The sequence below is a fragment of the Vanessa tameamea genome, chromosome 7 (genome assembly GCF_037043105.1).
Source record: "Vanessa tameamea isolate UH-Manoa-2023 chromosome 7, ilVanTame1 primary haplotype, whole genome shotgun sequence".
NCBI lineage: Eukaryota > Metazoa > Arthropoda > Insecta > Lepidoptera > Nymphalidae > Vanessa > Vanessa tameamea.
The window spans coordinates 6614020-6628109 of record NC_087315.1 but is presented as its reverse complement, the minus strand read 5'-3'; the positions used below and the strand labels follow the sequence as shown (position 1 = coordinate 6628109).

Here is a 14090-nt window from a genome sequence, read left to right as displayed (position 1 = left end):
AAGGCCTTTTTTGTAAAATTAGGTTCCTTATTTTTAAAAAACAAAAATAGTTATTGTACGAATCACGACCGCGTGGAATGGTGACTAAAAAGCATCCTGCCAAAAATGAAGCTCCTGTCACCAGTGGAAGCAATAAGGTGTGAAGGTGTTATAATTTTAGTAAAGGCACAATTAATCCGAGGTCCGAGAATTTCAATTGTTTTTGTTAGTTATTAACTGTTGATCTAAGAAACGTATAACTGCTGTGTGGAAGGCCCATTAGCCTGTCAGCCTTAATTATAGACATACTGGACGAATTTAATCATCGACCCTAAAAAAATGGCTAGGATGGGTAAATGGAATAGAAACGAATGGTTCCGTAACTCTATTATTTTTTTTATCTTTTTTCTACTACCATTATTTTAATATTAAAAGTGTTTGTAGTAAAAATATCAAAATTCCAATACATTGCCACCCTAATAAATTTAATACTAAAAAATAAGTTACAAATTCGTGTGCGCACTCGCAACGACGTTAAACACCCCGTTTTACTTGCGGCACTTTGTGTAACGTAAACTTAGTTCGTCTACCGTATATCTAAGAAACTAGTCTCTTCACAGTGGTTAGACGTTATGATAATATAATTTTTGCCGTACACGTGTTTGTAAATATGCCATACGAATATTGTGTTTGGAGTATATAGCAACGGTGCGGTTTTGTATCACGTCTGGTAGAAGTATGGATGGTGCGAGATTAATTTATGAAAAGTTACACGAACTAGCGCACACTAACATTATGCGTAGTGACGAGTACTTATTTACAAAAGAGTAGTTTAATTATAAGTATATTTTTATTACTGAACTTAAAAAAATAGTGTATTCAGAATATGAAGCTCATAGAGTAAATGAAATAAAACAGCGGTCAATGGACGCTTTTAATATTTTAAAAACGTACAGAGTGTAGTAAATAGTTTACAAAAATGGACTTGAGTTTGCTTGGGCAGAAAATTGGGACATTTTTAATACTTACATTATCAGTAAATCATTTCTAAAAAGTAGATTTTTAAAATTTTTCTTGATTGTTGTAGTATGAGGATAGCATCAAACACTTGTTTACCTAAGTCGTTCTATCAACGTATAATAATTACTTAGGAATTATACGTGCTGTGTAAGCTGAACCTCTCTAGAGTACGCTAGACGATTCAATTTACGTATATGGGTATACGTAAATATGTATAATAATTTTAAGTAGCTACAATTTTCAGCTATGAAACGAGTTCATTGACCCTGCGGCCATTATTGTAACTAGTAGTAGTAATGCAGGATTATTTATCTTATTTTTATTTATTTTTTTATAGATTTTCGAAACTATCGACGTATTCACAGATTATTGAGTAAAAGTAGGAAACAAGTTCTTGAACCGTGTTATGCACCACTACAGGCGCTTACATTATATATACATAACAACAAAACTAAACACTACACTTCGACATTAATATCTGTAAATATTTTAAATAAAAACATGAACACAATATGAAAGAACGTAAATTACTACAAATTAAAAAGAAATAAACCAATGAACTAAAAAACACCAAAATAACATGGCACTAATTAAGCAATTGAGATTAATATAACAGAGTATAAAAAAAACAGAGATATTATATAAAGAAAACAAATTAAGTAAAATTTCCATGTATATAAATACGCTTTAATACCTTCGATTTTGTAAAACGTCATTCAATGCATAAAAGATTTATAAAAGTGTACGAATAGTAAAGAAGTTTCACTCGACTATTTGTATAAAAATATTCATTTTGATAAAAGTATAAATGTAATTACTAAGTTTGTAACGCTATTTCTAACTCCCACTATATTTATTAAAAACGTTGTGTAAAAAATTCATAACAACTTTAGCAGAACCAGAATATGAAAATGGATAATTCATATATCTTTATAATATATACAAAAGATTTTAAATTTTCTGTGGATAAATAATCTATTATTGAATCAAACAAGACAAACAAAAAATACTAAAAATACATAGATTTTAACGCAGAACATATGAAAACCTAATAAATGTAAGGATTTAACTGAACTTACTACATTTTTTCTTAACGACTGAATTTTATAGTGTTTATTATAATTACGCCTATAGACCAATTGTAATAGCATAGACAAATATATCGTAAGTGATATTTGTAAAGTAGCCCATACGAGTAGGTATTTGTAGTCGTTTGAATGTTTGTGATGTATTTTCGGACCCTCAACGATGGCGTTTTAAATTTTAAGTGTCTAGTCATTTTTTAATAGCTAAAAATATACCTTATTTCTAAGCGATCACATCTGTAATCTGGAATTAGTTCCAAATATTTTCCCCAAAAGGAGAGGAGGCTTTATTTCAGCACTGGGGCATTCACAGGCTGTTACTTTACATCTGCTGGGAATAATTGTTTAATGAATAGGAATGTACGGACATTTTGATATGACTAAGTATTAATCATTTCCAATTCAGGGGAATTGGCGCGTCGGAGGGAAGGCCTATGTAGATTAATGTGGGCCGCACGTGATGAATCCCATACGCCGTCAATGATAACCTAATTATGGCATCTATGATTTTATTTTTCGTTACATACTGCTCTATTGTCCCGTAGAATAACTTATCAGTTATTCAGCTGAGTTTGAAACGAGGGCTAATTAAACTGCCAATAATTTTCATGAAAAATAAACTTTTTGAACAAAGTTTTTCCAATATTCTTATAAACATAGTAATTATAAATATTAAAGTCAACCCCCTGCACTCACACGAATTAATGTAGATGTTTCCTTTCATTTAAATTAACGCTTACAAGGCGGCTCGCGTAAACACGACTTTTCCATTTTGTGACATTTTTGCTTTTGTTTGCAGCGAACGTTAGCAACTACGAAAGCGGGCGTGAACAATCGACGCTGAGTCCGGAAGCCAGTGAAAAGGTCGTAGGAAGCTTTCAGGTATTTTTTTTACTGTCTCTTATTGGCTCAGCTGACCACTTATTTATCAGAATGAAAACAAATGTTTCTACTGTTTTGTTTATTCAGATTTTTGGGTTGATTATCTTCAATTAAAAAAATTAACTCTGGCTAACTCGATGCAACCGTTTATACTTTACATTTTCAACTGTGTAGGTGAACATTTTAGCTTTTTAAAATCAATTACTTTATATGTATACTCAATTATAGGTACAATTCGTTATCAGCATATCAAATGATAATTAAATTCGTACACTATGTATCACGTACATAAGAAATTCTCACTTTGTAATCTCAATGGTTTTACAAGAATACAAACGAGATCTTTAATTCATCGATAGTCCAGAGTCATCCTGGATTTAATGTCACCCAAGGGATACGTGTACGCAAGAACGTGTGACCGTAGACAATTCCGGCATACGTGACAGACATTTGCGACCTCCTTTTTTGGTACTAATGTAAACGAAGATTTGTGACACGATCAAAAATCCCACAATTACCGTCTAATACAAAAAAGAGATATATAATATTCAAGTAAAAAACATTGTGTATTCGTACGTTAGTAAAGTATAATGGCTTCTTTAAAAAATGCTGAGGATCTCATAATATCCGACCTATTCCGGTGAAGCGTTTCTATTACAGTGCAGCGCTTACAATAGCTTTTTAAGTTCTTATAAGAAAACCTATTTCATGACTCTACTTATACTACTGGTAAACAAACTTGTTTCGTGAAGTCGAAGAAATTCTTCTTATTACTCGTGTTTAATAATTTACTTTTACTTTTTATAACAATCACAACATTATTAAACAAACTTTATATTATTTTCACGATAATTTCTAATGTATAAAAATAATTTGGTACACTAAACTTTGTTTTTTATATTTTTACATCAAAGACGAATAAGAATTTTGTTACCTGACAAAATTCTAGTCTTTGCCCATTGCACATTTATGAAAAAAAATATTTTATTTTTATTTTTGATGACATAGTGTTTAAAATAACGAATTCAAATGTTTTTAATAAATTTACCAAAATACACAATAATGTAAAGCAAAGTTTGCTGTTAATGTGAACAATTTGTTTACATTTCATCTATTGGTGAAGGCAAACGTCGTGAGGAAACCTACATAAGTTCAACAAAGTCACACATTAGTTATCCGTCACCATTCCACCTTGTAGTAGTATGGTGAAAACAATTGAATTGAGGTAAATAATAGAAAAATCAACGTGATTAATGGTTAAAGCATGAGCTTTGAACTCAACTCTGTCAATTTTTTGTATCGAGGACTCTAGACAGTAGAACAACGCGAGTTTCTTTCTCACAAAACAAAACGACATAAAAACTGTCGCCGCTGATGAATCTTTCCGAAAAACTTTTGAATTTCTCAATACAAATTCTAACGACCGTAATACTGAGTTTATTACGTCTTCAATACGATCTTTAAAAGTGAGTTTAGAATTTAAGATAATACCTAAGACTGAGATAATATGAACGTTGTTAATTGCTTTATTTGATTCTTTATATACGTTTGCATTTATTATTTTTTCAATAAAGATATTGATTTATACAATATTATTCCCGTCAGTCTACTTATGATATAAATAAATGCCAATGATCTACTTCGCCAACGTGATAATATATATATATACATATCTTAGACCAATAGTGCCAAAGAAGCTGCGTAATACCAAAAAATTTAAAGAATAAACTTTCATCGATGGTTTTGATTTAATCTCCTGTTATTTTAAAAACATAATGTTTAGTTTAAACAGAAAAGAACGCGCATATAATTAAAGTTACAAGTTTAAGATTTGTTACAACATTATGTAATTCATAAATATAATCAAAAATATATAAAGCGTCTTCCGAAATAAGTAAAAGTATCTTGGTATGAAATACGTGTTTATTAGATTGTTATCTAATGTTTTCAATAAACCGAGAGCGAATATAGCTTGTTAAAAACTATATAAACCTTTTAACTAAAAACGTTGGGTTTTTGATTTACTTTCCGTATTAACATTCTGTTTCATAATGTAAAAATTTTGTTGCAGTATTTAATGCATCATAGTACATCTAATCCCGACGATGTTTGGGAAACGACGGATGTGACACTTGAACGGGGTATTAGTGGCCTAGGGCTGAGTATAGCGGGTAGTGAGAGCGGCGGTGACGTCAGCATTACTCGAATAGCACCGAATGGCGCAGCTAAGAACGACGGCCGTCTGCAAACCGGCGACATCTTGCTGCAGGTATATATTTAATCCGAGGCATTGAATTATTTAAGGCCGGTTAGAGATTACATGAATAAAATAGCTATGGGAATTTATGCTCGAACTGTTGTATACGTTGGAATACAACACATCAGGGGACGTATAAATGTTCCACATTGTATTTTGTTATCTAGTTTAATACACCACTGAAAAATATATGAGATAAACATGTTTTTTATATTAAAAGTAAATAGAAATATTAGCATTATTAGCAATATTAGCAAAGTTCCGTATTCAAAAATATTTTATTCGAATTACCTAATACACTCGTAACATAAAGCATACTTGAAAACATTCAAACGTGAACGGTACTCGAAGCAATTAAACCAAAAATGTCAATGAATCAACTGCTATTTGTTTGAATATAATCGTTCTACAGATTTATGCTAACCTATTTAGATCGAAAGTTTGTGAAACTAAATTACGACGTAGAATTAAATCAATGAGTTACGTAAAGATAAGAATATAAATATTAATAAGCATTCTCATGATTTAAATGCCGCTATGAAAGTATTTAAGTCAAATTTCGAAACTTCCGCAGTGTTGAAATATATTTCATAGCATTTCAAGCTTTATTGTAAATATTGGCGTGAAATTTTCTTGCTGTACGATCCACCAAAATTATTCGTTTCAGCGCTTACAACTTTGTTTTGTAAAGTTTTATAATAAGATTACTTAAACATTTTTAGTAAAGGATACATTAATTTATTGAGTACCATTTTTTTTAGTATAATCATTAAAATATTTTTATCGTAATCCATACTAATATTATAAATGCGAAAGTAACTCTGTCTGTCTGTCTCGCTTTCACGTAACAACTGGACCGATTTAAATGAAATTTGGTACACAAATAGTCTAGAGCCTGAGAAAGGACATAGGCTACTTTTTATTTGGAAAAAGTGCTGTAAGGGGTTGAAAAGGGGGATGAAAGTTTGTAAGTTGTTGAAAGCATTGTCATTTTTGGGACTAGAAGCATAAAACTTATATTTTAGTCTGTATACTTAAAAACTAACATATCATGACACCCGAATTTTGGGAATTCTACCCCTAAAGGGGTAAATAGGGGTTGAACGTTTGTATGGAAGTCCGTAATTTTTTAAGTTAGAAACATGAAACTTTATTTTTGGGATATTGATTAAAAAGGAGTAGATACTTATTTAAGTGTTTCTGCATTTTCTACCCCTACGGGGGTGAGAATAGGGTTATTGTTCTTATTTGTATAGAAATGAGTTGATTTGCATTTAAGCGTTTCTGGAATTTCTACCCTAAGGGCTGAAGTACACACCAATGTGGTATACAAAGAGGTCTTAAATTTACGTAATATTTTAAGTTAATTTGTAAATATATTCATATTCTACGCGAGCGAAGCTGCGAGTAACAGCTAGTCAATTATAATGATAAGACTCATAGTAACAATTTTAAGGTATTAATCAAAGCTATATAGGCCAAGGGGTCAGAATCGTACTTACGACTTAGATAATCATTCAAAAACATCAAACTAAAAAAAAGGAAAATAATATACTATTTTAAAAACATCAACAAAGGCAACTAATTAACTGACAAGCAACAATTTTATTTACATATTCTAAAGGGTAAATGAGTTAGAGAAATCAAACCCATACATAGAAACAACGGTCTGTAACTATTTGTACCAATATATGGCTTGTCTGATCCCTTTAAAATATTCAAGGTTCAACAACAAAGGTATAGATTTACAAAATCGTGACCCATCTGCTTCATAAAATAGTTAAATCGTGTTCGACATCCGATGAATCGAGGTTTATCTTATTTCAAATTAATGTATTATACAGCAATTAACTTATTAAGGCATATTCGGTCTTAAAATAATTGAGAAATTTTTAAAAACTCATAATTCGATATTTGATTATTATCGGCTACTTGTATCGTCAATTAATGTTTGTTTTCTGTTTATGAATGTGGTTATTTAGGTAAACGACATCTCCGTAGAAGGTGCTCCACACTCTGTTGCAGTCGATGCATTACAAAAGGCTGGAAATGTTGTGAGATTAGTAAGTATTATATTTCTTTTCAACAACATTTAATAACGTAATATATATTTTTAACATAACGTCTTAGATCGCAAGGTTTTGGGCGCATTGCAATGTCAGCAATGATTGATATTTCTTAAAGTCCTATTGCATATATCATATTAAATTAAATCAGTAAAAAAGAAAACAGCAGATAATAATAATATAATAGTTATACAACCACGTTATAACTAAATCTAAATTTACGGTTGCCATGTTAGAAAAATTATAATTTATAATTGTTTTTTCTGTATTTACAAATGGCGTACATTATATGTTTGCATTTTATTTGACAGAGAGTTAGAAGAGCTCGTAGAGCAATGGTTGTAACACTCTGTCGTGGAATACGGGGATTAGGATTAGGTATCGCCGGTGGAGCGGACGATGCTGCAGGAGGTGAAGGCATTTTCATATCTCATATTGCTGTTGGAGGTGCCGCCCACCATGACGGTAGATTAAAGCTAGGAGATAAAATTTTAGCCGTCAAAGATGAAAATGTAAGTATTTCACACAAAAGCTACGAGCTTAATTCGAAATTTTATCATTTTAATATGTGTAATATCAGTTATTTGGTTGAAAAGATCACGATTAAACGATGTGTTAAAATGAGAATTTGACCTTCATTCGTAATAATCAATTTAATCAGTCAAGTGAACTCTGAAGGAAACATTAGAAGTAATCATAGGGTTGTTCACTCATGTGCCTTTTGAATAATAAATAATTAGGTGAATAAAAAATATTCTAGAGTGTAAACATATAATTTTGTAGAAAATAAAATTGACGTAGAAAACTTTTGACAAATCGTATGAGATATTTTTTTGTAATCAGGGAATTGAAACGTCGTTGATAGGAGTTACTCATGCGATGGCCGTCTCAGCGTTGCGTAGTACAGGAGATCACGTCACATTAGTGGTTCTGCCAGCCGCTGGGTCTATTCCGCCCGTTGCTCGGACCGCACCATTGTATTCTAGTAAGCTTAACAGATTATATACATTTATCGCACAATATTAATCGAAATATGAATTATTTTAACTATTATTAAGATAATTCCGATTTACTCTCTGGCTAAATGGATACCTAGTCTGTTTATTCCATCACACTTTTTGAAATAGATACCTCATTTTTATAAGTGAGCTCATTTATAGCCTTTCACGATTGGAGTAGGAATAAAGATAGATTTAATTTAACTCTTTTTAAAGCTCCGATAAAATTCACCGACATCCAACGTATTTTTTTTACGAATCCATACCGCTTTCTATAACTTATTCAAGATCACGACCAATGATATTACGTTAATTCAATTGCAAACTTGTTTATTTTTTTTTTACTTCTCTTGCTATGGATATATGTAAGAGTTGAGATGTTTCGAATGTCATCTACAACCACACAATAGTTGTTGTACCTATAAAACATTAAAATAATTTAGACATACGCTATGACTGATATAATATTATATTCACAGCAAGAACCCAAGCCACATCCTGCTCCACCCTTCATGATCTATCCGAAGAGGAGCTCAATAAAATACCCAGGTATTTTTATAATGCAGTGCACGTTTAGTAGCAACCGAATACGTATTGGCACCTATTCAAAACGTCGCTATTTTCAATAAAACTAACTTAGGTAACTTTTATTTGCTACAAAAATTTAAACAAATAAAATATATTTAATGGCATGATTTTTTTACTTTTCAAAAATTTTCTTTTTACTTTTCGAAATTCTATCAACTTAATATTGTCTTAAGATCGGATCGATGAGTGTTTTTTCTGTATATAATGTTGTATAATTATGAGGAAATGTTTATAAGGGGGATACAATTGAAATAAGTAAATATAACATAAAGGTTTAAGTCTTTTAAATGGACAAAGTTGTCTCATATTTTAGGCAGATTCAATTAACATTCGTTGTGCACAACTATGACAGTACAATTGGAATGCTAGAAGTTTTATTCCGTTTCTTTTATAACAAAACAAAAACGTTATAATATACAACTCTATCCGCATTACTTTTCAGTTTGTTTATCAATAATTACTTGTCACGATCTCTGGAATTATAAGTTCAATTGACTTGAAATTTAGCTTAGTTACTAGTACTTTCAGAGGCTCACTAGAAAAGGTTTTTCATAAATTTCAAGGGTTTTAAATGGAAGATATCGTTGTTTTTATTTTGACAAAGTCATAAAATGTGAATAATAAGCGTAAAGCTGCTAGAAACAAGGTTAGGTCAACCCTAATAAGTTAATACATAGTTTGAATTACACACTGCATGATCCAGTAATTTGATTAGCGTATTATAATGACTCATTGTTTAATTATGATTGAACAGATGTGTGCGCATGGTGCGACTGGTACGTACGGGTTCCCGATTAGGAATGGATATAGTTGGAGGTTTGGGAGGTGAAGTGGATGGTAGCATTGGTCCGGAAGACGATACCTGCGGCGTATTTGTATCCGGCGTGTCAACTGAAGGAGCGGCTTATGGGTTGCTTCACAGGGGTGATAGAATACTGAGTGTTGATGGACGAGATCTAACACGTGCGACTCACGAGCAGGCAGCAGCTGCATTAAAGGTATCAAAGAATAAGCGTATGATTTATTAATATTACATATGTAATGCATCATGCTTTAGTGTTTTATGCCTTTGATAATAAACAATTTAATTCAATCTATTTAAGCGGTTTTTTTTTAAGTTCTGAAGTTAACTCTTAATAATCTACCGACTATTAATCTCATTAGCAATACGGTGTTTGTAATTTTCGTGCTTAAATTTAAAGTATAGCGAAGTATAAATTGTATTATTTTTCACAAAGCAAACAACAAGTAAAAATAGTTTTCCGTTGAATATTGGTTATTTTGTGATAAATGGTTTATCAAAATAAATATGTAATAATTCATTTAATAGAATAATGGTATTTACCCTTTCAATTTGTGAATATAAAATATAGAGAAAAAAAATTCTGTAAATTCTGTAATTGATAAATGTTGTAACAGACAACGTCGTATTTTAAAATGATAATAAGCAATGTTTTTTCATACAATATAAGATAAAATCGTTTACTTTAAGCAATATAAACTTATAGTAATTAAATATGACACTAATATTATATTACTATGTATGTGAGTATCGAAATTATTATACTGGTTACATAACACGATTTGTCTAACAGTATTCAGGCAGTGCTGTCACCATAGCTGCACAATATCAACCGGAGCACTACGAAAGGCTGCGCGCGCGCATACGGGCAATCAACGCAGCAGCTTTGTCTCCACGCACACACTCACGTATAGCCACTCATATACCAGTTCATCCTGATGTCCACGCCAGCTATCCAAGGTAAGACTTAAGAAATTTTATAATAACAACAATTTGCTATACTAACTAATCAAGTCGTATGTGATAAACTTCAAATAATTGCAATGAGCGATTCGAAATTTAATGATTATAATAACGTATGTTTTTAAATACAACATTTTAGTATAAAATCATATACTTAATAGATTCAATGAAATCAAATGCAACAAAATATTTACAATACATTTCAACGAACTCAAAACATTCTTGTGTGAACGCAATACCTGAATGAAAAGTTTTATTCCTTTTCCGTGGAACCTTGATATCTACGACACGAGTGGTGTAAATTTCGATTTTGATGGCAGATATGAAAAATTATTTTAGTATTTATATGAATAGTAAAATTTTCATATTTAAATAGTTGAAGATTAAATAGTCATAAAGATATACATATTCATATATTTTATACTTTTTTCTGTTAACTGACTTTATTTTGTCTTTTTTAGATAATTGACAAGTTTCATTATCATCAATAAAGATAAGAAAAAAAAAAAACAATATTTTTCTTTCACACAATTTGTGTTCCTTAAAATTGACATTAATCAATTTGGTCGAATTTCGTCAATTGTGCGAATACTAATAAGTATCTTAGTAGAGTAAATCGTGTTGTTGAATAACTACGAACGACTATTTTAATATACGTTTATTTCAAATTGGTTTTATTTTCGATTTCGTAAACATGACGATATCATTTTTATTGTTGCAGGTAGCAGTGACACAATTGTGAAATAGAATATTCTTAAACATAAGACCGTAGATAGTGGACATACATTGTGGATTTATATAAGTATGACTGTTTCTATTGTACAACATTTGTAAATAAAATCAGCTATTAAAATTTGGTGGTTTACCGTTAAATAAGACACGTTATTTAAATTTAATAACTAAAATATAAAAAAATACTTTTTTTTTTTGTTCTAACTTTAATATTTTACAATCCAAAGTATACTTTTAATAAAAGTATACGTTATCTTTCAATGTTTGTGTAATTAAATTACATGAGACCAACTATGTACGGTACTTGCGCGTAATAATAAGCTTCATTCGACAATGCTTTCGTTTCAGTCAAAATACCGGTGGCCGTAACATGCCCGAGGGATTATTGTAAGATATTTTAACAGGGATTTTCTTTTTCATCATAGTATGTAATTGATATCTAATGTGCTAAATAAAACGAACCATATGTTTAATTTTATACTGAAACTATTTTTGTTGTATCAAATGAGTTCAGCTATAATATTCTATTTGATGATGAGAAATTTAAAATGTTATTTGCACTGCTTTATGGCCACCTTTTAATTTTTGTTCTAAATTTAAAAATAATTCTCATTATTGATCGCACCATTTTGTTATATTTTAATAATAATTAAACACTTTGATTGTTAGAATCAATTCTATATCATTCATTGTATCGATGTAATGATAATGTTTTGGAACTGTGATACTAAAAATAAATGTAATGAGTTATTATTTAACTGTAAAAAATAAATATACATGATTAAAAATAATTTGTATTTTTTTAACTAGGTCCTACCTTTAGATATTAAAATTGGGCGTGAATCAAAATAGCCAATGTTTTACTTGATTTGACAAGCAAATAAATAAGATTTTAAATTAACATGGTTATTTTTATTACTATAAGTATTCAAAACGGGATATTTACCATGTTTTTTATTTTTATATGGTGGACCTCGATATTTCGACATTTAAGAACGTCTTGTTTACGAGACTCGTTTCAAATACATACAAATAAATGTATTCGATTTAAATTATTTGTATATACATTTTTTTTTATTTTAATCGCAATTCTACTTATTAAGACAACAGCCGGATACTTAATAACATTTAAAATTAAAAACATTATTGGGGATATTGGGGGTTATTTGTTAATCCATTAAAAAATTTTTGGATCTTACTACATTTTTTTTTCGTGATAAATCGCAGCTCTTGTCGCATGTCACCCATACTTCTAACATAAATATTTGTTTTAAGCATTAGCTGCCCAATTATTGAGACGGGAGGAAAGAATAATTACAGCGATTTGAATAATTTTCATATTAAAAATAAATTGTAACGGGCTTATAATGAAAAGCATTTATTAAGAGGTGGATGTACGTCATTGGTCATGCTCAATTGAGCGTTACCGATAAATATGCCGCGCGGACACCCTGCCCTGATAATGTGGAGAAAAGTGTCACATGTCTGTTCAGCACAACGTCCAGTATCGCACTGCTTTATTAGGCGACAGAGTGTTTGCATAGGGATTTACGCGTATCTATTACGTAAAATATCGAAAAAATATATTTCATAGAAGATATTTTGCAAAGTTAAGCCGAAGGTCCCTTTAGTATGTTATTACTTAATAATCAAACGTAAATAAAAAAGTTTTGTGATACACAACTTAGAAATAAAAGTAACAAAATGAGAGGGTATTTTGCATATTTGCTTTTATTACTTTTAGTTGGGTTTAATTTTGTTTGGACAAGAGTAACTGTTTTATATGATAATGATAATGTAGGTAAACATATTATATATTTTTTATTTAGTTCAATATCGAAAACCGAAGGAAAGAAACGTACGTAGCTCACATAGAACCATTACAGCACAGACTGGATATATCCCTTAAATATGATATAATTAGTAATCTGTCCCAACTTTATAAGGTTCAAATTCATACAAAGTTAAATCGTGGTTGAGAATTCCAAAAATCCTTTTTTTAGTGAGCGACTACGCCGTGAAAAGAGTATACTAAATTTCAAGTCATTTGAACCTATACTTTCAGTCAGTTCGTGGTATTTAGCTTACATATATTTTTAGATAAGTACACATTTTACCGACCGTAAGACATATTTAATGACTTTGAATAAATTCAGTCTCTTATTAAACTACACAAAGAACATCACGGAAAACATCCTTGACAGTGAATTATCACTACGGAAATTGTATGAAAATTCTTTCCGTATACATAAGCATATATTAGTTTCTAAAAGTACGCGACACGAACAACCTTCACAAACTTTCACTAGAGTAATATTTCACTGTATTTTCCATAAGTTTAGAAAGTCGTAAATCGACCAGCGTTAATATTCAATAAAAAGTTTTTGCCATCCTATCAATTGAAACATTGAAAAGATATTTTCGATATTGTACTCGAATTTTCCATCAATCTTGCATGTCACTGTTGAAACAATATATTTTTAACATTACTTAGTATTTTCACTCCAATTTACAAACATTTAATAATATGGACTATTAATGCCGTTGAATGCGAATAAGACACGGGTTCCGTACCGTTATCTATAAATACGGCAAAAAACTCATGTCTGTTGTATGGGAGCCTCCTGAAATATTTATTTTATTTCTTTTAGTATTTGTTGTTATAGCGTCAAAAGAAATGCATTATCTGCTCAAATTTCAAGTGTCTAACTATCACGG

General features: G+C 30.5%; 1 protein-coding gene across 1 annotated transcript in view; it reads left to right on the top strand.

Annotated features, from left to right (window-relative positions):
* LOC113401292 (discs large homolog 1-like protein) overlaps positions 1-12154 on the top strand; it is a 28994-nt gene extending 16840 nt beyond the window's left edge. Inside the window, exons 2-10 of the mRNA XM_026641147.2 lie at positions 2884-2966; positions 5038-5235; positions 7206-7286; positions 7601-7801; positions 8133-8274; positions 8767-8836; positions 9630-9873; positions 10471-10637; positions 11362-12154. Coding sequence (XP_026496932.2) covers positions 2884-2966; positions 5038-5235; positions 7206-7286; positions 7601-7801; positions 8133-8274; positions 8767-8836; positions 9630-9873; positions 10471-10637; positions 11362-11365 — 1190 coding nt within the window. The 3' untranslated portion in view covers positions 11366-12154. The remainder of the gene's footprint in view (positions 1-2883; positions 2967-5037; positions 5236-7205; positions 7287-7600; positions 7802-8132; positions 8275-8766; positions 8837-9629; positions 9874-10470; positions 10638-11361) is intronic.
* Positions 12155-14090: the final 1936 nt, after the last annotated feature.